General features: G+C 45.7%; 1 protein-coding gene across 1 annotated transcript in view; it reads right to left on the bottom strand.

Moving 5' to 3' along the window:
• LOC147889059 (Tetratricopeptide repeat (TPR)-like superfamily protein) overlaps positions 1-26,752 on the bottom strand; it is a 247,182-nt gene that overhangs the window by 94,645 nt on the left and 125,785 nt on the right. Inside the window, exon 11 of the mRNA XM_087392741.1 lies at positions 4,434-4,511. Coding sequence (XP_087248867.1) covers positions 4,434-4,511 — 78 coding nt within the window. The remainder of the gene's footprint in view (positions 1-4,433; positions 4,512-26,752) is intronic.

The following is a 26,752-nucleotide window of genomic DNA, read 5'->3' as shown; positions in this document are numbered from 1 at the left end:
TAATAATAATAACAATGCAAAATGGTTGCACTAACATAGAAACTTGACAAGACTAAGACTACTTAATTCTTGGACCAATCATATGCATCATCAATCCCCTTATTAACGATTGTGTTGCCATGAATATCAAGGAGATGTCTGCAAAGAAAGAACTTCCCTTTAGTATTTGGCTTGGTGGAAATATCCACTCGATTGTCCTTTGTAGTACAAAAGATCATCTCAACATGTCTATCCTCCACCTCTCTAATAAAATGATACATATGTCAAACCTAAGAAGGGGGCGTCCAATGAGCACTAATATCGGGGTAGAACCATACGGTGGCTCATGTATACCAATATTGTCTATGACCCAAGGTTGATGCCTATGACGAATAATAATAGTACATCATGCATATCGCTGCGAGAGAAAGCACAAAGCGGGAGCAAACACCAAGGATAATCCCTTGATCATCTATTAGTCGGTCACCCACCTTTGAGTGACTAGACATGTGAATGCTATCTATGGAACCAACACTATTGGACGACTGAGGAGAGACAAGAGGAGCTTGTCTAATAGTAGCCCAAGATTTGGCGAGGGCTTGTGTTGAGAGAGAAAATCAGTGATAGCACGTTGCTGTCACTCGGCCTGTCTAGGTCCATCTCTCCCTCCTCAGTAGTCTCTGTGATGTGGCCCAGTGTCTAACAAGTGCTATTGTCACTTGAGTGGTCTGTCTCCCCACGTCGAATAGAGAGGATATTTCTGTAGCTCTCATGTGATTGTCCGCTCAAGCTCAAATCTACTAATTTCCTCGGAAGACCTCACAAGCCCATGGGACAAAGTACATCAAAGAGAAGAAACTCATACAAGCCTCTTCCGGCTGAAGCAAAGGGCGTGCTAGGGCTCTTGCCAAGTGGTATGCTAAGCTAAAGAGCTCAAGAGCTCAAACATAAAACTCAAAAAGAGAACCGAAAACTCAAAACCTGAATCTCGGTTCCGTGGTGGCTCTACAGTGGGCAGTAAAGATGTCTCGGATCTGCGTCTATCAAGCTGTCTCTTGGTATGGCAAAGGACGTGGTCTCCTCAACCTCTGTATCCAATGGGCTATGTCAAGAGTGATGCCTCATCGTTGATGGTATCCTCTGAGGAGAGCTGAGATATACCAGAAACCTCGATCGTACGGATTCAGGTCACTCTCTATATCGTATGTGGTCTCTGCATCCCTCGATTGGCAACCTCACGTTGTCTCTCCCCACTGATCCACACTACCCTCATGCCAACTAGCTCCTCCTCCACCCCACTGTCTTGGAGTTGGCTCAAGTACTTAGAAGTCCGTGACATGTCATTGTGCCTACTCTACCTCAGCCCTTGCGGCACAATCCCCTCCTACTGCTGCTATTTGATCTGTCTCAATAGTGTCTCTCTGTGCCATCACATCTCAATCAGATAGAGCCCAACGTAGACCTAGTCATGGAAGTAAATCAATCGTGAGAGTAGACCAAATCCGTGCCCCTCCTAAAAGAGGCAATGGTATTGTCCCCAGACCTCATAGTAGGCTGGGCAAGCACACAAGAAGTGCTCCTCTGTATAGACCTCCCCAGGCATGCATAACCTATAGACCCGCTACTCTCTGGGTGTGCTTGTAGATCTCCCTGCATCAATCCTCATCTGATGGGATGAGACCCGCATCTACCCAATGGCAAAGTGCATGTGAGAGTCCTATGTCCTCTGGGTACTAGAGTCTGATGATGAGTCCACTAGCACCACAACACCAGTCACCATTATAGCAGCACAAGGAGGCTAAGAAAAATATTGAGCAAATATGAACATGGTACATGAAGTCTATGGAGGATCTAGAGCCTCCTCGGGACTTTTTGAAGGAGCAACCATCCAAATTACAACACGAGGAGTGACCATCCAAGTAACAACAGGCAAATGAGAGTGCTAATGCATGCCTTGGGAAACAATGACCCACTAAGGTTTACTAGTACAAATGGGCATGTGCATTGGACACTGTCTAGTGTGATGCTTGGGAGCTTATTGACCCTCCACCTAGAAAGAACACGGAAGGATGCAAGTGGGTGTACAAAAAGAAATTCAAGGTAGATGGGTGGCTCCATTGACAACTACACAACAAGATTAGTTGCCATGGAGGGTACACTTCACAAAGACTTTTGCGCCAATTGCCATAGTCAAACAGTGCTATCCATGAGAGCACGCACATCATGGGCTCTGATGTAGAAAGGGTGTAGCCAACTGGTTTTTGCCGACGGAAGCAGAACAAAAGGTTTGCAGGCTTCTTAAGTCCTTCATGAACTTGGTGAGCACACATGGGCCGTGATAGTGTACCAAGATAGATGCCTTTGAAAAAAATCTGACATGACAAAGTCCATATCAGACACAAATCTTAAGTGTTGCAGTCAAAAGACGGCATCATCCTTGTCACTTTCTATCTTGGTGATCTCTTCATATAAGCAATGAGTAGTTTCTTATTGAACAGCTCAAAACAGCATTATGCAGTTTGATATGATAGATACAGGACAGCTGAATTGTTTTCTAGCATAGAGGTATGGCAATGCATATATGGCAGAAATGCATGGAGCCACCCCATACATGAAGATGGGGGCTTGCCAATTGAGCTTGAGTTGGAGCTAAAGCCTTGGATTATTAAAGTTAACATGCAAAACAAATTTCATCTGTCTATGATCATATATAAGATGGCACATATCAAATAGGTTAAGAACTAAAATGGCATGTCACATGAATTATGACAAGTCACAAAATCATAAACTGACGACTCATAACACAGTCAATCAGTAGTCTAAAAGATGACAAGCACAGGTACACGTTGCACTCGTGATGAGATTGATCATTGATGTGCAGGCAGCAAGCAACTTTAGGTAAGTACATCTTTTCTTCAAACGTTATTAAGGAGACCTCTGAGACTCTAGCGCCCTTCCCGTTAGGCAAGTTTCAGATCCAACTGTGCTCTCGTCATGACCATCCCCTAGCTGTTCTTAAGTCCTCAAGGCAGTTCCATAGTTACTGGGCTGAAAGTTGCATCCAATGCAAGTAACTCTTGAATACAAGCTGGAAGCATAGGCTCCCAGGAATAAGAATGAGTACACAGCAAAAGCAACAATAAATTACCTTTGTTCCTTGATGGGATCTTCAGCATGAAGAATGGACGACAATTCACAGTTTCTGTCCAAATTTGGATGGAAATATACAGTTCCATCAAGGGCTGATCTCCTTGCTCCGAATGCTCTGAATTTGATTCATTTTTTGTCATTCTCTAGCCTCCTCTATTTGGCCTTTCCATAGGGCAAAGTTTGTGAGGATTTGTGATGACTGTTGACGGACGGGGCTGCAAGTTTCGGGCTGAGGCCTTATAAGGCACATGAGTGAGAAAAGAATATGTTTAAGGGTTTTAGGCACTGAGAGTGGGTATTGGACCTGGGCTGAATCGGAGAAGGTGTGTCAGGATAGAGGCAAGGCCAAGGGAGAGCTTGAATGGGAGTCATTGAGGCTCACCTACACATGACAGGTTTTGGTGCATTTCCGCTGACTCTAGCTCTTAGGCCCCCTTCGGGGTGTGTAGGCTGCCTTGGCACCCCCCAGCTGGGACATCCAGGCCTCTCTTTCAAAGACAAGGCTTCAAGGGAGCAGCCTTTGGATGCTGGAAAAACAGGAGAAGTCTGTGGATTAAGCAAGAATCACGAGCAGGATGGAAAGCCGCCCAGGCAGCAAGGCATCCACGGAAGGGAGGCCTCCTTGAAGCAGCCTTTGGATGCTCGCAAAACAGGAGAAGTCTGTGGATTAAGCAAGAATCACGAGCAGGATGGAAAGCCGCCCAGGCAGCAAGGCATCCACGGAAGGGAGGCCTCATCAAATGAAACAGGTACTAGCAGCTTGCTATTATCCAATATTTTGGCTTATGTTTCCCGTTTGTTAAGAGTTATGGATGACTTAGATGCATTGGACAACTAAGATCTAGTTGGTTATTTGTTGTATTGAGAAGGGAATGTGGGATAACAAGCTGGACATCACCCTCACAAGGATAGTGCAACACTTAGGGCCACCCCCAAAATCAAGCGTAAACCATAAGCTTGGATGAAAAATACCAGCACTCATATCTTGACGAATTTACAAATCAATGATTTCCAGTGTCCGTTTGTTGCAGATGTGGGCAAGTAGGATCACCCTTCTCTCGGCGGGTCCATTTGGGCTAAAAACTTTAATACTCTTAAAAGGTCCAAACATTCAGGTTCTTCTGATGTAGCCAAGCAGCACGGTATCTCTTTTTACAAAACTATCAATTTTAAAATGTTTAATTTGTTAAAGTTGTGAATGAGTGACAAAGAGTAAAACTAAAAAATGGAAACTCTTGACAATCTTTCACAAACTTGCATAAAACTGATATCTATTCCTATGGAGTGAATAAATTAGCAGGTACCTTCGAGACTTCTAAAATTTGCACAATCTTCCTTTGAACACCCTCAGCTTCACCAAGTTGTCCAGAAAACAATAGTATCTGATGCACATAATCACAACCTGTTGATGAAACTGTGATCGGCCGTTCTTTTATTATACAATAAACTGCAGAAAAGCCAACTCTAAGCTATGGCCAACAAAGCAAATGTTCCAACAGTTTTCTCCATCTATTTAGACAAGCAAGTCCATGAAGCACACTTTGTTTTATGCCTTTTGGTTTTTTGGCAAAAACCTAATTAAACATGCACCTTCACATGGACAAGCAGAGGTAGAGCACAAATGTAGGAATAAAGATTAATATTTTCATGTCAGCACAAGAACCAAAGTCTTCCAAGTGCCAATATTCAGCTTTCAGACCCCGAAGAAGGAACATCTTACAACGTCTACCTTACCACTCTAAAGCACTTTCCCGTCTCATGCAAGCTACGCAGTGGAAGGCACTGCCAATGCAAGAACTCCATATATTGATGCATCTCCATGACCCTCTGTACGTACGTGCCAGTCCAAAAATCCGCATTCAATTAGGCGATGTCCCAAACTCATCCTCAAATGTCCAAACAGTTTGCTGGGAGTGATGCAAGAGAGCACCATGACCTATAGTCATTCTATTTCTCCTCTATCCTCCATTATTGGTCCTTCCAGATCTCTAGTGCCAAAAAAGCAGCCCTGTACGTGGGTGCTCCTCTGACCAGCAAGTCAAAAAGCAGTGATTTGATATGTAAATTGTTGTACTTGCACACACTAGTGAGTCTGCCTTGGGCAGATGTGGAGAAGTAAATTCTGAAAACATGATCCCCAAGTCTACACATATCTTGGAAATCTGTTTGGAGAACTGCATTAGAATCCTATAGATATCTACTACTCTCCCTGGCGTGTTCCTGTCCCATGATGGAGAATAAATGCCTATCGCATGTTCCCCCAATCTGAGTCTAAAAAGCTTCTCGAGCATGACACTATATATCAATCTCTAATGAAGAAGCTGCTGCAGCTCCCACTACACAAGAGCCACCCTCTCATGAATCCAAGGATTTTGATGGTGCTTCACCTATTCTCTCTAAAGAATCATTGGTGCAATCTCCAATCGCAAATCATCAGCTCCAATATCCTTCTCCTCCAAAAGTGGGCCCTTATCCTTTGAAAAGATAGCAGATCAAAGCGTGGAGGGAAGATTTGGGGTGCAAGAGACACAAGATATGTGTCCACGTGCACATAAGTAAGAGAGAGAAAGAAATTTTATTAAAGTCTTAGAAAGAAAGAAGGGTCTATGAGATTGAAAAGAACTAGATACAGTGAGCTGAATGGGTGGAGCCTCTAATCGGGCATTTGCACCCAAGACAAAAACAAACATAAACATAAACACAAACACTAATACAAAGTGTTTTGAGCCCATGGAGAGGGTGGGAGCTACAGTGTGGCATCACTGTGGTGGTCCTCTGTATGATGCTTGAGGAGCTAAGCCCATTGAGAATGGATAGGAGGGTCTTGGCTGAAAGTGGCTTCGGTAGTGGGTGAGGCTGAGGCAGCATGAAACCCATGATAGAGCACTAACATCTGTCAGTATGCGTGGTCCGTTGTGGTCTCCTAGCCATGGCTTTGCATTAGACAAGTGCCACTATCACATCCCATCAGTTGTGCCCCTAGTCTAGTGAACACGGAGGAAGCCTGATATGTGCATCGACACACTAGCAGGTCTATCATATGCACTCAGGGTGCAGTTCGGATGATCTCATCTATGTTCCTTGAGCAACAGGTCTTTGTGTTGAATGAAGGTCACCAAACATCTCCGATCCGGGTGAGACAAGAGGCTGCAAAGGGCTCTGAATCAATCTCTAAAAAGACCGTCGGACGACCTCAGATTTCATAATACACAAGGAATCTAAAAGCAAAGTGCTCCTCTGACTCAATCTCTTCTAGATAACATACAGTGCATATGTGGTCCTCTCTAGGTATGCCCTCATCTCGTCCAGTCTCAATGCGTAGTCGATGTGAGGAAGCATGGAACAGCCCAATCGAAATCCTCAAAGAATGGGTGAGGTTTAGCCAACAATGGCTCAAATGCAGAAAAATGCCTACCAAACAACCAACTGCAAATGTCTTCCCACGAATACAAAATGCCCCAAAGTTTACAACCAAACAATGGCTCTAGGCACGAATTGTTGAAGAAGTGAAAGGAAAGCATGAAGCTGAACACGAAACAAGAGAATGCTTGTAGAATGAAGAAGGGTGAGGTCCATATGTAGGCACCTCTACATGAGCCACCAAGCTCCACAATCATCTCCTCAATTAGCTCCTAGAATCTCTCAATCAGCCTATGTGGCATCTACCACCACCTAACAGTGCTTATGGGCAGCTAACTGTGCCTCTAGCACACACACATAGAACCCAAGGTGTGCCTGGGACATACACCATGAGATATCCCAACAAACCCCCCCTCAAGGGAATGCCTCAGACTACGTCAAGGATACATCTAGTCACATAGTGTCTCAAGCCATCTCATGGTGGTCAAGGATAAATCTATGGCTAGGATCTCATGCTAGCAAGGGTTCCCAAGGGTGTGAAGTCAAACAAAGGGATACATAAGACCCCCCAATGGTTATCTCCCCTGCATGTACATGCACACATGTACATGCACACAATGTCTGCAAGAGGTACCATGGAGCTAAACACATACACATGGCCTACAACATATGGTGACCAGAGGTGTTTACAAAGAACACAATAGTTTATTCCATTTATTTTGGAGGACTATCCAGGCAGAGTACCTTGACTCAACATAAAAGAGAGATCTGGAGCATATGTGAGCTGGTCCAAAAAGGATAATCATCATAGGAGGCCTCATCTTCTGGAGGCACATCAACTGAAAGTAAATTGGCAGTTTCTGGTTTTGTAGTTGCTTCATTTTTGGCCTTACAAAACTTTTCATGGTGATTGTTTTTGCCACATATTTGCAAGGATTGATCTTGAAGCAATCTTTTGAGAGGTGATTAGTCTTCCCACAATGTTTGCAAGGTGGAAACTTGCTCATTTGAGTTTTTATGGCATAGGCTGTGTCATTGCCTCTCCAGAGTTCCTTGTGCCTTTCTTCTTCTTGAAGGGCAGTAATAAGGCCTTCAAGAGTAGGATTAGGAAGATTTTTCAATGTGGTGACAACATGATCATAATCTTCAGGCATACTTTTGAGCAATACTGCCATTGCATCACCTGTAGTGATTGGAGAGATGATAGAAGCAAGTTCAGTCATGAGACTCTGCATGTGATTGACATGGGCAGCCAAGGGAGTGCCACTAGCCATCTTCAATTCAAAGAAAGCAATCTTAAGTGACAATTTTGAGATGTAAGAGCTAGCACCAACAAGAATATCAAGCTTTTGCCAAGCTTCTTAGGAGACTCCATATCAAAAATGTGATGAATATAGTCATCTCCTAAGCCAAGAGCAATAATGCCATAGGCTTTCTCCTCTCTAGCAGGATCTCGTGCCGGGCGTGTAGGAATGGAGGATTCTCCAGCATTAGAGGCTATTGAAGAAGAAGTTGAAGCACGTTCGACAAGCCCCCAGAGGTTTTCCCTCACCAATGCAAACTTAACTTTCATCTGCCATGTGTGAAAGCCTTTACCATTGAACTTATCAATATTCAAGAAGGTAACCATGAGAGGGTCTAACCCAAAATGGGTAGTGTCTACTCTCTTACAAGGCTAGAAAAAGCTGAAAAGCTTCAAAGTACAAGCATTTGGTGTAGCAAAGACTTGTAACCAAATTCCATAATAAAAATTATAATGGAAATGATACTTCAACTTGCATGCTTCATGGAGGTGGCTAAATGAAAGTATTCCAAGCAAATCCAGGTATAGCAACCTAAAGGAAAGTTGTAGCCACAATTGTACTGATGCTATTCAACACTTTAAAGTATCAGAAATGCCAAAGTAGCATCTAATGTAGCACCAAATTCACAACACTATCAAAACTGTCCAAAACTGAGGCCTGATCTTGGAGGGCTTGTATCTCACTCTTCAAGGTAAAGAAAAGAGGGCTTTTTAGGTAGAAATAAAGCTGGTACACCAAAGAAGAGCCGCTGAAGAGGAAAGTCGAAATGCCGTGTCACGTCGCCATAGCCAGGAGCTTGATTGTCAACTGGTTTTTTCGCGTATTCTCCCTCCTTGGTGGACCATTTCACTTCAAATTTGGACAGGGGCTAGCTCATGTTGTTGTGCAAGCGTGGCTCAGAAGAATTTCGAAATGGTTGCTCCAACAAGTCGTATTGCACGAAATGGCGTCACAAAGAAAGCGGCTGTTGCGCAGGTCTGAGGGCACCATTCCCTAATTGCTCTGATGCGGAAAGTCGCCTATATGAAGGGTCTCTCCAGCCAGAAGGACTCTAGAAGAGGTCGCCCGTAGGAGGAGAATTCAGCCCTCCAAGTGGTTGGGCAGAAAGGGGCAAAATGGAGAGGAAGGTGGGGAAAAAGAAGAAGAAGAAGATGACATGGCATAAATGGGCTCAAGGAGGATCATAGTGCTCTCCATGTTGAAGAAGTGAAAGAAAAGCATAAAGCTGAACGCAAAACAAGGGAATGCTTGTAGAATAAAGAAGGGTGAGGTCCATATGTAGGCACCTGTACATGAGCCACCAAGCTCCACAATCATCTCCTCAGTCAGCTCCTAGAATCTCTCAATCAACCTATGTGGCATCTACCACCACCTAACAGTGCTTATGGGCACCTAACTGTGCCTCTAGCACACACACATAGAACCCAAGGTGTGCCTGGGGCATACACCTTGAGATATCCCAACACAAATGCCTGGCAATCACCACCTGCTCTGAAAATCTGCAAATGCACCTGCAACTGTACGGATTTCTGCAACTGTACGGAATGCAAGACTGTGTACAAAATTTGAACAGTGTACGGATACCTGTACTGTGACTGTACGACACACTAACTGGAGTTGTACGGAACATTTGGGGTGTACGGCCACACGTGCGGCACGGGTGGCCGGTCGAATCTGTAGGTACGAAATGCGAGCAGGTATGTACGGTTGTATGGCGCTGACAGAGCGTACTCGTGTACGGAGTGTGCTGTACAAAAGCTGCTGTGAAGTTGTACGGCAAAAATGTCAGTCCATACGTTGTACAGACTTCGAAGTGTATGAGCGAATGTTGCACCAAGTACTTGTAGGGAATGTTGCACCAAGTACTTGTACGGAATGGTAGCGTAGGCTTGTATGGGGCAAGCAATACAGATCCGTACAGTTGTACGAACTGTATGGTCGCGAGCTGTGGAGCTGTACAAACTGAAGCTTAGAGCAAGGAGCAGAGAGCAAGTACAAGAGCAGAGAGCAGGTCCGGAAAGGAGAGCTGCTCTGATACCAAATGTGAGAAGAATGGAAGCAAGAGCAAGAGTGAGCTGAACGTAGGTCACTCCCAAAAGTGGACTAAATGAAGTGTAGTACAATGAAAGAGATGAGGGTTTTGTCTAAGTGACAAAACCCTATCTAATCACTAACCGTAGTTAGAGATCAGACTGTGGTTAGGGGAAAAAACCTCTAAGAGGCAAAAGTGCCCCTAACCCACTTATTACATTACATCGGCCACTGCCTAGAATATAATAATAATTCTAACAAGCTCTTGGTGTGTTTCAGTCTAATACATCTGCTAGGGAGGGCACATGGTAGCTCCCAGGGAGTGCAAAAGCAACCCCAGGTGAAAATCCAAGTATACCTCTGAAATCATCAATAAAAGTAACAAAATAGTAGAACCAAAGAGCTGCAACTCTCATGGGTCCACAAACATCACTATGAACCAAATAAAGCTTGCGTGAAGCACCAACTCTCCCATCCTTGGGAAACGCACCACGGTGCATCTTTTTTTTTTTCCCAAAGAAAGGAACCTTCTATTAATGCTTGGAAGGAGGAGCTAGGCTGTCAGAAGGGACTGCCTTGTGGAGTGCAATCCTCTGGATGCTCTAACCTTGTATCCAATAGGTTGGGGAGATTTAAGCAATCTGAAACGCGTGTTCTCCCTTTATCAACCAAGCCACCATCCCCTAGGTGTAGTCTCTATGAAGACTCTGCATACATGTCAAGATCTTGAGGGCTCCCATCCAGATCCTCGCTGCACTACGACAGCTCCACAGGCAATGCGGAATAGTCTCCAAGACACCATCAAAGCAATAATGGCACTGCCCCTCCACTCACATCTGCTCCAACCACGGTCCGATGGGCAAGCCTCCGTTGGTGGCCAGCCAAAAGAAGTATGAGATCTTTCTCGGCCACAAGCTAGACCACAACCGCATCCAAAACCTGGGGCACTCTCTAGATCACTGAATGTCTCTCCCTCGAGGGGGTCCACCTCGACGAGTCCATCTGAAGCCTCCTGCCAATCCGTGTGGTGTAGGAAAAGAAGGGCACCTCATCCACTGGCTCAGCTAGGCCGCCCCTAAAGGACCATAACCACTCTCCCGGATCCCATTGGACCTCCCTCAAGGATCTACCCTCCCACAGCCAAAGTCACCATCTAGAGGCACCCTGCTCTGAGACACTGGGAGGGTCAATGTGCCACTTGTTCCCCAAACGTCCTACCACTCTCATCATTTGCCAGTGAATCCCATCAAGACTCCCATCCATCTCGGGGTCTCTCTCACTGAGTGGCTGAACTAGGCCTCCAGGTCCTACATGGAAGAAGCCGAGGTGCGTGCTGCCGCGCTGCATCAACATCCTCAAGGGAACACTAGTATGGAAAAACTGCCCCAACCATGCCCCAACCATCTGCTGTCTCTCCAAACGTGAAGTCCTTCGGACCAAGACATGGCTAAGTCAATCTTGCCCATCCGTTGCCCTGTCCCTCGCAAATGCGCTAGGGCGTCAAGCTTCGCCTCTGTCTCCATAGGTAGTCTGCTCCAACGACCAAAAGTGTTGAGATATCGAGCTCCACTCGTGATATGCCAGGGTGACCGTTGTGCATTTATGTCACCGACTTGTTAGTTGCAGATGCGGTTGGTACACCGCCCATGAATAATAGCTGGATGACAACTATCTTTATGTACTCTACTTAGTGGCTCAGTTAGTATGCCACCTTAGTTACCTGAGTTTTGTTTGAGACCCACATATAGGGTTCACCTATTCTTTTGTACTTAGAGTTCTTTTGGCTTTCACAACTAAGAAGAGGAAAACTGTTTTCAGCCTCCACCTTTGTGTATATTCCCCCATTGTGTATGTGAGAAAGCTGCAAGTGAGACTCCTTCCTTCTCTCCCACTCTCTTCACATGGTATCAGAGCCCGGTTTGTGGTAGCACAGCCGGAAAGTGCAAGAGTGCACTGTCTCAGATTGGAACGCCCTTCGCAGTGTGGCAAGAGGAGAGTATTATTTTGATTCAAGGCCATTTCGGGGCCCGTTTTGGTAGCGGAAGTTTTTCGCAGGCACTCAAATAAGTGCCCTATTTTTGCTGTGCGACCACTGTTCTGCAGGTCGGTGAAAAGTTGCCACAGAAATTGCATCGTATGCCTATGCGCACAGATATTGGGAGTGACAGAATCATTCTTATTGCCTGTTGATGCAAAATCGTCACTAGGAAGAAACTATATGGTCAAATACCACTTTCGTTAGTTTTGCAAATTTGCCCTTGTGAAGCAGAAGTTGTGTTTTTTGCAGTGACATGATATTTTTGCAATGTTCTGTAATGGCGTCTGATGCTCTTTCATAGATAGTCATTGAAAAGCTTGACAAGAACAACTTCCAAGCATGGAAGTTTAGAATGACGAATTTCCTTAAGGGAAAAGGCTATTGGGAGTTCATTACTGGAGCTGAACAAGAACCAGTTATTCCTAATGTTCCCAATCAACAAGAGTTGCAGGCATTTAAAGGCTGGCATGAGAAAGCCAGAAAAGTTATGTACTGACTGTCTATCAGTATTTCAGATTCTATGATTATGCATATTCAGGATGCAAGCACGTCCAAGGAGGTGTTCGGATACTTTGACAAAAATGTATAGCACAAATACGCAAGCTAGGAAAGTGCAGCTCAAGCAAGAGTTGCATAATGTGCAGAGAGAAAATATGAGCATCAATGACTACCACATGAAGGTGAAGAAGATTGCAGATGCACTTGCTTCCATTGGGTCGCCAGTGGAAGATGATGATTTAGTTTCTGTGACCTTGAATGGTCTAGGAAATGATTATGCATAGTTCCGGACATCCATTGCCATTCGTGAGAATTCTCCTGATTTTAGGAAGTTAAGTGCTCTTCTAATTTCTGAAGAGAAGAGAAATGGTGATGCATCTTCTTCAGGAGGAACTTCAAAAGAAACTGTCTTCTACTCAAATGCTGGAAGAGGTAGAGGCAGAGGTAGAGCAGGCCGATCTGGAGGCCGTCGCAGAAATCAGAATATGCAGCAAATTCAAGAAACCTAGTCCTATGGAGGAGGACGTGGTAACCTTAGAGGCAGGGGGAGCCAAAGAGGTCGTGGTGGAGGACAGAGAGGCCAAAATGCAAACAATAATGTTGATTGCTACTACTGTGGTAAAATGGGTCATATGGTTAAAGACTACTATAAAAAGCAGAATGACATCATGACTGAAAAATTACAGCAAGGCAATTATGCATCCTCTAGTAGACAGGGTGATAACAGAAATGAGCATCTGTTTATGGTGCAACACATGACCAATTCTATGACAAGTGCAAAAGAAAGCAATGATATGTGGTATGTTGACTCAGGTGCGTCAAACCACATGACAGATCATGCAGAATGGATGCAGGATGTAAGGAAAATAAAAAGACCAAGATTTGTGGAGACTGGTGATGATACTGCACATCCTATTGTGCAGATTGGTAAAATTCATTTGTCTATGCAAGATGGGAAAAAGAAATACTTGTTTGATGTATATCATGTCCCGAATATCACTAAGACCATGGTTTCTGTTGGTCAAATGGTTGAGCAGGGCTTGCAGGCCAGATTTAATCCTCATGGATGCTTTATTCAGGATATGAAAAATAAAGGTCACTTCATAGCAAAAGGGAAGAAGAAGGGCAGAATGTTTACGTTAGATGCGGACATGCCTGAATTGAGTGCAGCAATGTTTGCACATGGGACCGGTATAGCTGCAGATATTGATATCTGGCATAAACGCATTGGTCATGTTAATGTACAACAACTAAAATTAATGCAGGCCCAAAATATTATTGCAGGATTGCCTAAGTTCAAGTTTGCAGAAATGCATAAGGTATGTGAAGCTTGTCAATTTGGAAAACAAGCAAGAAAACCATTTCCTAGACATGTTCAAGAGAGTAAGAGGGCATTGGAATTAATCCACTCTGATGTGTGGACTACTAAAGCTGTATCTATTGGAGGCTGTCATTATTTTGTCACTTTTATTGATGACTACAGCAGAAAAGTTTGGGTGTATTTTATGAAAAAGAAAAGTGAAGTGTTCGGGCATTTCAAAGCTTTTAAAGCTATGGTTGAAAAAGAAACAGGCCTCCAAATAAAATGCCTAAGGTCAGATGGAGGGGGAGAGTACCTCTCAAATGAGTTTGCAAGGTTCGTACGGAAGCATGGCATAAAGCAGCAATATTCATGCAGTCATACCCCACAGCAAAATGGACTTACAGAAAGGAAAAACATGCATATTAGAGAGGTATCTCGTGCCATGCTCAACGAAAAAGACCTGCCAGATTATTTTTGGGCTGAAGCAGTTGCTACAGCAGTCTACATAATGAACAGGACACCCACTGTAGCAATACATGGCATGACGCCAAAGGAGAGGTATACTGGTAGGAAACCAGATGCATCTTTATTGATTATTCTCTGCAGCAGAAAGGGTATAGATGCTATAACCCTTCTACTCGTAAGTTTACAGTGAGCAGAGATGTCGTTTTTGATGAGATGAGCAGCTCGTATAAACCAGTAATTGTGATTGATGATGTAGATGCACAAAATGGTAATGCTGCACAGAATTCACAGCAGCAATCACAAAATATTAGTGGACCTGTAGTGTCCTCTAGCAGTGGTTCACATACTTTGCCATGGACAAATAGATTCAGATCAGGAGGATCTCCTTAAAGCAATGCAGATAGTGGTATGCAAGTATCACGAAAAGGAAAAGAGAAAGTAGATCAGTCCATGGTTGATGTGAATGCATGTCACTCTTATGTGTATGGTGAATCCAGTGACTCAGAACAGAGCCTTGATGATGAGTTGGGTATTCCTTCTATTGTTACACCTGAAGTAAGGAAGACGGAATGTTTTGAGAGCACCTGGTAGTGAGCCTATTTTGCGCAGGTCTACCAGAGCTAGGTATCCTGTAGATAGGCTGAAATATGATGGATTTATAGCCATTTACTATTATATGGTCAAAGTGATACATGAACCAAAACCCACTTCTTTTGAGATGGGAAAAGAAAAATGGGAGAAAACCATGGATGAAGAAATGGATGCCTTGAAAGCAAATGCTACATGAGAATTGGTGCCTTTGCCTAAAGACAAGAATGTAATTGGCTGCAAGTGGGTTTAGAAGGTGAAGCACAATGCAAATGGTTCTGTGAACAGATACAAGGCAAGATTAGTCAAGGGATATCCACAGACATATGGCATTGATTATGAAGAAACATTCAGTCGGGTTGCAAGGATGGCAACCGTAAGAGCAATCATTGCTATGGCTGCATCAAAGGGATGGTCTTTACATCAGATGGATGTAAAGAATGCTTTCTTGCATGGTGATTTGCAAGAAGAGGTCTATATGGAGCAACCACCAGGTTATGTTCATGCTATTCATCCTGAGTTTGTTTGCAGGTTGAAGAAAGTCTCGTATGGCTTGAAGCAAGCACCCAGAGCATGGTCTGACAAGATAGGATAGTATCTTGTCACTATTGGATTTCAGATTTCCAAGGCAGGTTTCTCACTTTATGTGAGAAAAACAGAGAAAGGCATTATGCTGCTTGTCATTTATGTTGATGATTTGATCATCACAGGTAATAGTGATGAAGATATCCTTCATGTGAAAATGCTATTGAAGCAGAAGTTTAAGATGAAGGATTTGGGAGAGCTGCGTTACTTCTTGGGCATTGAGGTGATTAGATCCACAAGTGGGATATGGCTCTTGCAGAGGCAGTATGGATTGGACATGCTGTCCAAATATTGGATGACAAGCTGTAAGCCTATTTCAGTTCCTTTGGAGTAGAATGTAAAGTTGAGCACAGAGGCGGGTGAGCTTCTGGAAGACCCTACTATGTACAAACACATAGTACGAAGTTTGATTTATATGACTATTACCAGGCCAGATTTGAGCTATATTGTTGGATTGGTAAGTCAGTTTATGCAGGCTCCAAGGAAACCACATTTGGATGCGGCTAGACGCATACTGAGGTATGTGAAGTCCACATTGCAGTATGGACTATTTTATGAGACAGGGGTTCAGATACAATTACTTGGATACACTGATGCCGATTGGGCTGGTAGTATTTCTGATAGACAATCTACCATTGGATATGTGTTCTCTTTTGAGAGTGCTGCAGTCACTTGGAGTAGCAAGAAACAGCCTACAGTTGCCTTGCCGAGAACAGAGGCCGAATACAGGGGTGCAGCAATGGCTGCATGTGAGGTAGCTTGGTTGCATAAGCTACTTTATGATATGCATCAGAGTCTACAGATGGGCCAGTTGTCATTTATTGTGACAACATGAACAATATACACTTGACAAATAACCCAGTCTATCATGCTAGAACAAAGCACATTGAGATGCATTATCACTATGTGCGGGAGAAGACTCTAGTAGGTTTTATTAATCTAGTTTATGTCAACACAGAGGATCACGTAGCTGACATATTCACGAAGGCATTGGGTGCAAAGAAGCTGCGCAAGTTCAGAGACCTGCTCGGTGTACAAGAATTGGGATTGAGCTCGAGGGAGAGTGTTGAGATATCGAGCTCCACTCGTGATATGCCAAGGTGACCGTTGTGCATTTATGTCACCAACTTGTTAGCTGCAGATTCGGTTGGTACACCGCCCATGAATAATAGCTGGATGACAGCTATCTTTATGTACTCTAGTTAGTGGCTCAGTTAGTATGCCACCTTAGTTAGCTGAGTTTGGTTTGAGACCCACATATAGGGTTCACCTATTCTTTTGTACTTAGAGTTCTTTTGGCCTTCACAACTAAGAAGAGGAAAACTGTTTTCAGCCTCCACCTTTGTGTATATTCCCCCATTGTATATGTGAGAAAGCTGCAAGTGAGACTCCTTCCTTCTCTCCTACTCCCTTCACACAAAAGGCCCTGCTGGACCACTGTCCCACTGTGCCTAACCAATGTGAGCCCGATGTCGGAGCATACGTCCCTCCTGATCTCTGATCTCTCGGTGCCACATAAGGGACTGGCGCTCAAACTCCTCTCTGCATCTGGGCGGAGCACGGATGAGACCCCCTGCCAGTCTCTGCCATACCCACATATCAGGGAGACAGAGGTTGCCATGGTTGGCTCTCGATTCCTCCATGAGGTTGGTAGCAGAGGGAGACAAGCGATGCTGGTATGCACGGACTCACAGATGGTTTGTGAGACTAGGGTTTCACATCGATAGGATACCTCCTTTTCAGTACAGTTTAGATGCCCCTTCGGTACTCCCACCCACCATCCCGATCGGGCCACACCAACCAGATCATTCAAGAGGATCTCCTGCAGCTACACACCTTTAGGACCTAGTTGGAACCGAGGAAGCTTCAGTGAAGCTGAGTTTCTACAGAGATTACTGTCTTCGTATTTCGGAGGGATTCATCACACCACCGGGGTACACTGAGCTTCATATGCCTCACTCACTACAGATCTCCATCGAACAGTTTCGGGTATCATCACACCGCCTCCGCATAGTGAGCGGCAAAGCAGAGGGGATCCCTAGGGAGCATCGCATATGCATATTGTGCAACTGTCAGGAGGTTGAGTCGGAGGAGCATTTTATTTTCAGGTATCCAGTGTACTACAAGATCCGAGGTCACTACCACTATCTCTTTAGAGACGGCTTCGGGCTCCTTTCCAGATTCTTCGCCTACCCAAATCAGAGATGCCTCACAGCCTTCATTCACGAGGGGGTCTCACATAGAGAGTACTTACTCAGGTGACGGCGGGGCTTGGCCACACCATCAGACACCTCTCAGAGCAGGATCACAGAGTTCTTCCCATCGAGTGACATTGATCATCCGATCTCTAGCTGCAGACATGATAGAGACCCTGACCCAACGACCGCAGCACGACACACGAACCATCGAGGGGACACACAGATCACTCTAGGGGACCTCCCGTCATCGTTTAGACCCGAGATATGTCCCACGGGAGTCATAGGGGCTCTAGTCTTGCGTCGAGCCTCCTCCAGGAGACCGAGATGCACGGCACCCCTTGACGGACGCCAGCATCCCATCACCACCTACGCACCAGCCAGGGCGACATGACATACGGAGGATTCCGCTCCGCTCTAGTCCTTTTTCTTTTCATTGTCACACTCAAATGTATGTGATTATGTATGATCACACTTAGGATTCAACACGAGTGATGATGCTCGTTTTAGTAGCTCCACCCTTACTGTGATTTATATCAGGTTTTCTTTCAGTCTCATAGACCCATCGGTCTTCCGAAGACTAATAAAATTTTTTTCATTCATTCTTTCTTTCTTTCTTGCGCCACAAGACCAGCTAGGGTCATTCTCTCCGTCTGAAAGAGCTGGCTGTAAAAACTGGTGGTCATGTCCAAAATCTCCTGCGGGTCAATGTGCATGATGTCTTGCGAGTCCCGGACACACTGTAGCCGTGTGCCTGCCGATCGGGGCCCAGTGGTCTGAAAGAACTGCTTCGTCATCCTGTCCCCCTGCTGCACCCAACGGGCTCGAGAGGAGTGATAGGAGAACTCAGCCCGCCGCAACTCCGTATCCTGAAGCTCGAGATGAGCGCTCTCGAATCTGTCACTAAGCCACTAAGAACTTGGGTCTTGCTCCCTGATCTCTCGATGGAGGCAAGGTCTCTCATCAAAGCCCGCTCACGTTCCTGAAGGGTCCTCCGCCTAAGGACGTGAGCCAACAGCTCCTCACTGCTCCTCTAAATCGCATGGCCACCCATGCAGCCCAGCCCTCACACGGTGTCATCTCTGACTGCTCCCAAATCCCTGCCATGACCTACTAAATCTCCTCGTCCTGCAAGAGGTCCTCTGGAATGCGGACTCCCTTCTAGGAAAGAGCAAGGGGGCTGATCCAAGAGAAGTACCATTGGAGAGTGGTCTAACATCGTGGTACCTGCCAGAATCCCGATAGATCCGCCTCTGTGTAGTACCCAATCCCCAACATAGAAGTGCTCTAATCTCTCTAGCAATCCATTGTGTCTCCTCTGTCCAAAGGGAGAAGAGAAGGCTGCCAGCTGTCCTACTGAAATCTGGCTCTCTCCACGGGTCTCTGCCACTGATCATGAAAATGAACTGCTCCCAGGTGCTACGCTCTGCTGCTGGCATCTCAAAGAACAAGGCGCCGCCCTGCTTGTCTTCCCCAAACTCCAGGTTGTTGAACTCACCTCTAACAATCCAGGAGTCTACATCTGGAAGACACTCTTACAGCCTACTCCAAAAGACTGGGCGGTGCTGTCTACACGCTAGGGCATACACGTTCAGGACCCTAACCCTGGACTCTCCCCTCCAAACTCCCATCCAAACTGCCCGTCCTAGAATGAGCTCGCCCTGATTGTAGACCTCTGGAGCCAAAGTCTGTGAGACTGAGATGCAGATCCCTCCGCTCCGTCCTACTGCGGGGGCCAGTCCTCTGGACCTCTCCCTGGGAGAAGGTGATGGCGTTGTCTGGCGTCTGCGGCTGAAAGCATGTACTCCTGAATCATAAAAATGTCCACTGCCCGCCCTACCACTGCCCTCTGTAACTCCTGCCGGAGTATCATGTACTGTGGCTGGCTACGAACACGATCGTGGAGCCCATGCACGTTCCAACTCACTATGGTCCAGCTCATGAGGATGGGGGAGTCGGAAACAAGGCTCTCGTGTGCGTGGGTTCCTGTCCTAGAAAGACTACCTTGTGTGATTTTGTCGGAGGTTTGGAGGGCGAGTAGTCAATGTCTGTGCGGCGCCGTACTAGGGTGGATACTGGCTCAATACCGATCTTCCGTGCCCACTTCATCATGAAGGAGGCTTCCACCCCGAACAACTCTGCACACCTCTAGAGGGGCCAAAAGTGTGTCTACTCCACCTTTGCCTCCAACGGCAATCTGATAACTCCTGTTACCAAACCACACACTGGCTCCTCGCCTGTGAAGCTCAACTGAAAGTTCACCTCCACGCCATGGGCGTACCAAAGGTCTAGTCCCTGTGGTCCCATCCACTTGTCCATCATGAGTGTAATATGATTGCCCAAAATAGCATCGAACACCTCTCGGGACCACTTCTCCAACCCTGTGGAGGCAAGCGGAAATCTTTTTTTTTTTTCAAGAAAATTACTTCATAGTATGAATGAAAACCGCTAGAGCAAGCTCAAACGCGGGAGTACATCATGCAATGCATAAGCAAAAAACAGCTCAAAGTGAGCTAATAAAGAACTAAGGCGGAGGCTGAAAATGCCATCTCAACCCCAAAGGAAACTCAAAGAAGAAAGGAGATCCCCTCCAAACTTTGAAAGAGTAAATCTCCTGGTAGTGGCTGCTCTGGAGGATCCCTGCATGCTCGCCCAAATGGCCATTAGAGTGTGTACTGTGTCAGTCCACATACTAGCCATAGTCTGGGAAGGGTGAACCTAGATACCCTCCATCACCTCTGTACACCTGGCTCTCCAAATATGCCAGGCTCCAATGCTAACGAAAATCTCCCAAGACGTGTCTACTGAGGCATGAGCAGCCTCGAAAGGAGTATGGGGAACATCCTGGAGGGAACAAGACTCCACTGAATGTCACCGTACAATGAAAGCTGGATCTAGATCATGTCCCTCAAAAAACACCTGTGGGCCAGTAAGAGATAACCTGGCCACTGAACCCCAAGTCATATAGAAAGGTGATGTATGAAAGATGCTGAAAATCCTAGCAACACCTTTCCAGATCCGTCCTCGCCTGTCTGCACTGCCAAAGGCAATGTTGTACTGACTCAACTGCCATGTGACAACGAGGACAAGTAGGGTCAGTCCCGAGCCTAGATCTCCACAGGTTCACTGCAATCCCTCCATGAATAGAAAGCCAAAAGAAAAAAGTGACCTTTCTCTTTACAGAGCCTACACCAAAAGTTCTTCCGCACAGCTGCAAAAATCTAAAAACTATCCCAATGTGGCACTCTGGAGGGCCTCCAACCTCTACTGCTGAGCTGAAATCTCTGGGCATTTCTAACTGTATATCGAAAGAAGGGAAAGCTCTTCTCTCGGTGCCCCTCATCAATCCATTCCCACTCCCCTGGGTCCCACTACAAGAACCTAATAGAGGAACCACCATACAGCCCGAGTCTTCAAGACCCCAGCGCAAGGAGAATTGGATCAAGGTCAAGATACCACTGTGAATCCTTGCCCCACTCCATGAATCCTGCAATCCTGACAGGCTGAAATGCAACCACCAAAAGAATATCATTAGAAGATCTGATAAGTCTGCCTCCCGAGTGAACATCAAAGACAAGGGTATCCTCATGTGCATCCTGCAATGCAATGACCTGTAACAAAATACCCGTCCCTAAGAACGCTCCCCACCAAGTGGACCCTATAAGCAGCATGTCATCTGTGTCAATCCATTCCGGCGGAATGGCTACCTGTATCTTCCATATCCTGAGTGCACTCCCTTAACTGCTAAAAATCTATGATCCTTTGGAAGTCTCATAAAGGCTTGCCAAGCGCCTACAGTAGAGGTAGGTCCCCTCTCCCATCTAGACCAATGCATATAATGTGACACTCCTAGTGGCCTGCCATGATGATCCAAAATCGAGTCATTCCACATGACTAGCTGTCTTTGAATCTCTTCACGAGAAGTGGGTGGAACTCTGCGAAGAGTGTTTCTGAAGCAGCCCCAAGCTTTAAGAATAGCAGCCATGAGAGGGGAAGGTGGGGATTTGAGATGGGCTTTCAATCCACGTACTACAAACTTGCAGAGCAAGGCCATACACTACAAGCTCAGGTCAATAATATTGAGACCCCCTTCTCCTGTGGGGAGAATGAGGGTCTCCCAAGCCACCCTCGATACAACATCTAAGGTGCCATCTAAACCGCTCCATAGGAAGTTCCTGATAGGTCTAATGAGCTGAGCGATACAATCTCTAGATCTACACCAACATGAGCAAACAAATCAAGCAGTGGCCAACAAAACATGGTTCACAACCACAACTCTGGATGCAAGGTCAAGTCTGGCTGAACTCCAAAAGATGAGTTCCCTCCTGATACTCTCCAACACGGGAGCGAACTGTTGTGCCAAAGAGATGCCCAACCCAACCTAGCATTCCAGATATCTGACGCAGACTCCACCCCAGACTAGAGTGTCCTCATCACTGATCCAAAAGCCATTGGATTTGTTCCAATTAATGTGTGCACCTGCCGCAATGCAAAACAAATCCAATGCTGTCCTGAATGAATTCAGTGTCTGTGGAGTGGCATCCAAAAATACAGCCGTGTAATCTGCCAACTCACTGTCTAAGAGCTCATCCTCTTGCCTCAAAGGATGCCTGAGCCGCACAATTCCAGCTTGAGCTCTAATGTAATAGCTCATAGCCTCAGCCACAAAAAGGAATAAAAATGGGGCTAGGGGGCAACCCTGACAGACTGATCTGGTAATCTCAAACCTATCTCCCCTGACTCCACCAATAAGAACCTGGCTGATCTGTAGAGGGTTGACACCCCTCTGATCCATGCATCTGAAAAGCCAAAGCGAGTAAGTGTGCCCTCCAAAAAGCCCCATTCTACCCTGTCATAAGCTTTCTCAAAGTCCAAGAGTACAATGGCCAGCCTGTGGCCATTATGCATGGCCCACTCCGAGCCTCTTAAAATGAGAAGATGTTATCAAAGATGCTCCTGCCATGCACAAAACATGTCTGCATATCATGGATAAGATCTGGTAGAAAGGGCTGCAGACGAAGGTTGTTAGGTTTAGCTAGGATTTTGTACAAGGTACCCGGTAAGGTAATCGGTCTCTGTCACGATCTATGACGTATTCCTTTCTCTATATCTAGACTTATGGATGGTTTGATGAATGGACACTTGTGGAAGGGTATGCCCTTTCGATGGGACACTTCCTAAGAGGCACAACCCTTCACAAGAGATTCTATTGAAGAGACATTTCAATTGTAATGTACCCTCTCATCAAGGGTCACACCCTTCACAAGGGGTACACACCTCTTCATGCACATACACTTTGGAGTACACACCTTTTCATGTGTGACTCTTCACTCTCTATATAAGAGAGGCCCAATTGTACGGATGACACACTACAGATACTACAGACACTCAAGCAATACAAATATTCCGTGTTCTCTGCTATTTCAGTCTCCTTTCTGTTCCTTAGCACTTTTCCAAATATAGTAAAACTAAGATTTCTTACAGTGGTATCAGAGCAAATTTCGCTCCTGCCTGTAGGAAATGCCCCCAACCTTCTAGCGCCGATCTGATACATCTCTTTCCGCTAGAAGGATATCTGTGCACATTGTGCATGGAAGAGATGGAGAGAATGAGCGTAAAAATTTTTAGCGCCAACCCTGCCTAAAGTCATCAATGGCCTCTCCATCTCCCACACATCACGAGTTGATGTGAATGGACACGACAAAAATCGTGTCTTTTCATGTGCTTGGGCCGTCCCAAAACCAAGGGACGCACCTTTTCCACCATCGGACATACCTTTTGATGAAGAGTCTTGACTTCTCACCCAAGGGACACACCCCATCGTGGCAAAAAGGACACACCTCTTCATGTGGGGACACCCCTTTTAAAAACACGGACACACCCCTTCATCAAAAAGTGCACCTATTCCAAGGGACACACCCCTTCGAATAGGCACACCTTTTGGAACCAAGCACCTTATAAAAAGGGTACCTAGAGGGGTTTTTTTTTAAAAAAACCCAACACCAAACCTTAGGTCTACCCTAGATTACCCAAGGGTCAACTAAACCCACCCTTTAATTTTTGGGGCAACCACCCAACGTAGGCAGCCCAAACGAAAAAAGGGCGCACCTTTTCAACACCCATGCAGATTTTCGTCATTTCGCTCAGCCTACCTGCGCAGCCCCTAGCCTCGCCATTTCGCTCAGCCTACCTGCGCAGCCTCTAGCCATTTCGCTGCCCTGCTCCCCTCGCCATGTGCAGCCTTAGCCTCGCCAGTTTTCCGGCCTTGTTTCCTGCCAGCCTGCAGCGTGAAAACAGCGCCAGCCAGCCTTTTCTGCCGCAAATCAACCTGCAGCTTTGGAAGCCCGCCATTTCTGCCGCGATCGAGCCTGCAACCAGTTTTCGCCATTGACAGCCTGCCTCCCCCCCTTTTGTTTCGCCAGTCTTTCCTGACATCAGCAGCCTGGTGCGCCAGCCCCTATCGCAATCCAGAATTGGGTACCTTGCTGCTGTTGCGCCATAGACAACCTGCCCCTTTGTGGCGCTACATTTTCCTGCCAGATCAGCAGCACTTTCAGCCTCCTATCGCGATGAAAACAGCCTGTTAAATGCCAGGTCCAGATCTGCTCCTCGCCACCCATTGCAACATGGACCTCCGGACAGAAATCAGCAGGCCTCTTCTACATAACAATTTGGCAGATTAAATCATTGCCAGGTGGAGTCTTTCCATTCTACTTCTAAAGATTCTCGTCATTATCAAATTACAGCAAATGAAAGACGCTTCCTTAAAGCATGGAAACCCCTGGTAATTCACTCGGCATTTCAAGGACACCTCAGGCATTATCTACAACACAATATCGTGTTCAGATTGCACAACCAGCCCATTTCGGAGCTTTGGCATCTTGGGTTTTCTGTGTCACGTGCCCTCCTAGTGATTTGGACGACATCCTATATCTTATGCGTGAGGCACCTCAGTTACATTACTTCCTCAGCACAGTACAGGTTGCGTTCCACGAGACATGAAGATACCCGGGAACCCGATATTCCTCAAGAGTTTGCTGTCCATCTTGGGAGAGAATTTTACCCCTCACCTTCGGCATCTCCAGGGTACTCTCCACCTCCTTCAGCTCCCAGATATCCTCCTATACAGGTTGTACCTTCCCCAAGATAATACTTACACTCTGAAGGCACTCCTTCTCCTGGACATCCTCCACTTCTGACAGCAGCTCCTTATCCCTTCTCAAATCCGTGAACTCTGCAACCCACTCCTGTACTCTCACGAGCAGTAACACCCCTTTCGGCATCACCAATGTTACCTCAGACAGGACCTCCTTTACCATATTTCCACGGGTGGTTCCAACCTGCCTCGCCTGCCTCCTCCAACATGAGCAACCTTAGGGAGCAGCCCGAATCTTCTTCCAGGAATGGTACAAACTAGAGCGCAAGTTCATGCTTTTCTCACACGGACCTCAGATATGTCGCAATGCTCGCGTGCAGCCTCTCCAGAGATCAAAGACTCAAGTCCCAAAAAGACCCCTGAAGTCAACGTACAAGGCGAAACCCTACTGCAACTTCAAATTTCCTAGCTTCAGGACAACATCTCCGACTTGGTCCAAAAAGTCCAACAACATCTCACACTCGGCCTAGTCGCAGCCCTTTCGCATCTCCTATACTACTTGTGGAAAAAAAGAATAAGTCAATGCGCCTCTGCATCGACTACCGAGCCCTCAACAAGCTCACTATAAAAAACAAGTATCCATTGCCTCGCATCGATGACCTCTTCGATCAACTTCTACACGCAACACAATTCTCAAAGATTGATCTTCGTTCAGGTTATCATCAAATTCGCATACGACAAGGCGATGAGTACAAGATAGCTTTTCGAACAAAGTATGGACACTGAATGTTTGGTCATGCCTTTTGGGTTAAACAATGCCCTAGCCACATTCATGACACTAATGAACGACATCTTCAGGCCTTTCCTCGATAAGTTCATCATCGTTTACCTCGATGACATCCTCGTTTTCAGCAGATCCCTACATGAGCACAAACAACATCTTCACCAAGTTTTTGAAGTTCTCCGCGCAAATTCTCTCTACATCAACATTGAGAAGAGTGAGTTATTCAAGACCCAACTCGAATATTTGGGACATGTTATTTCCGCTCAAGGCATCTCTGTGGATCCCAAGAAGGTCGATGTAATCCGAAACTGGCCTACTCCTAAGAATGTTCATGATGTCCGCTCTTTTCTCGGATTGGCAAACTTCTATCATACAAAGGTCTATCAGTTTTCCGAAATCGCAGCTCCTATGTCCGAATTATTCAAAAGCACAGCAGTTTTTCAGTGGCTTAACAGAGTATAGTTTCCAACAACTCAAGCAAGCACTCACTACCACACCAGTTATGGCTATTGCTGACCCAAACCTTCCATTTGAGGTCATGATCGACGCTTCCGACATCGCTACAGGAGCAGTCTTGATGCAAGAAGGTAAAGTTATTGCTTTTGACAGCCATAAACATTTTGATATCCAAACCCGATACCCGGTTTATGATAAGGAGTTTCTTGCCGTTGTACATGCTTATCGCTCTTGGAAACATTACCTCATGGGAGCTGACTCTGTGGTCAAGATAGACCATCACTCTCTAAAGTATATCTTTACTCAGCCAGTCATGAACGCTCGAGATCTGGACGACTCCGACGCTACTTGGCAATCTGATGAAGACTTAAAGCAGTACCCTGACATTTTACAGCAGTATTTTCAGAATTTACACTGATATTTTCTACATCAGTTCATTATCTCCACCATGGTCTTATTTTGAGTGGGAGGGGATGTCACGACCTGTGACGTATTCCTTTCTCTATATCTAGACTTATGGATGGTTTGATGAATGGACACTTGTGGAAGGGTATGCCCTTTCGACGGGACACTTCCTATGAGGCACAACCCTTCACAAGAGACATTCTATTGAAGAGACATTTCTATTGTAATGTACCCTCTCATCAAGGGTCACACCCTTCACAAGGGGTACACACCTCTTCATGCACATACACTTTGGAGTACACACCTTTTCATGTGTGACTCGTCACTCTCTATATAAGAGAGGCCCAATTGTATGGATGACACACTAGAGATACTACAGACACTCAAGCAATACAAATATTCCTTGTTCTCTGCTATTTCAGTCTCCTTTATGTTCCTTAGCACATTTCTAAATATAGTAAAACTAGGATTTCTTACAATCTCCACTGAGACACTAAATTCCTTCAACACCCCTT

This window comes from Dipteris shenzhenensis, chromosome 21 (genome assembly GCF_047967505.1).
Source record: "Dipteris shenzhenensis isolate YYH24624 ecotype China chromosome 21, Dip_SZ_1.0, whole genome shotgun sequence".
Taxonomy (NCBI): Eukaryota; Viridiplantae; Streptophyta; class Polypodiopsida; order Gleicheniales; family Dipteridaceae; genus Dipteris; species Dipteris shenzhenensis.
This window is presented reverse-complemented; position numbering and strand designations above follow the sequence as displayed.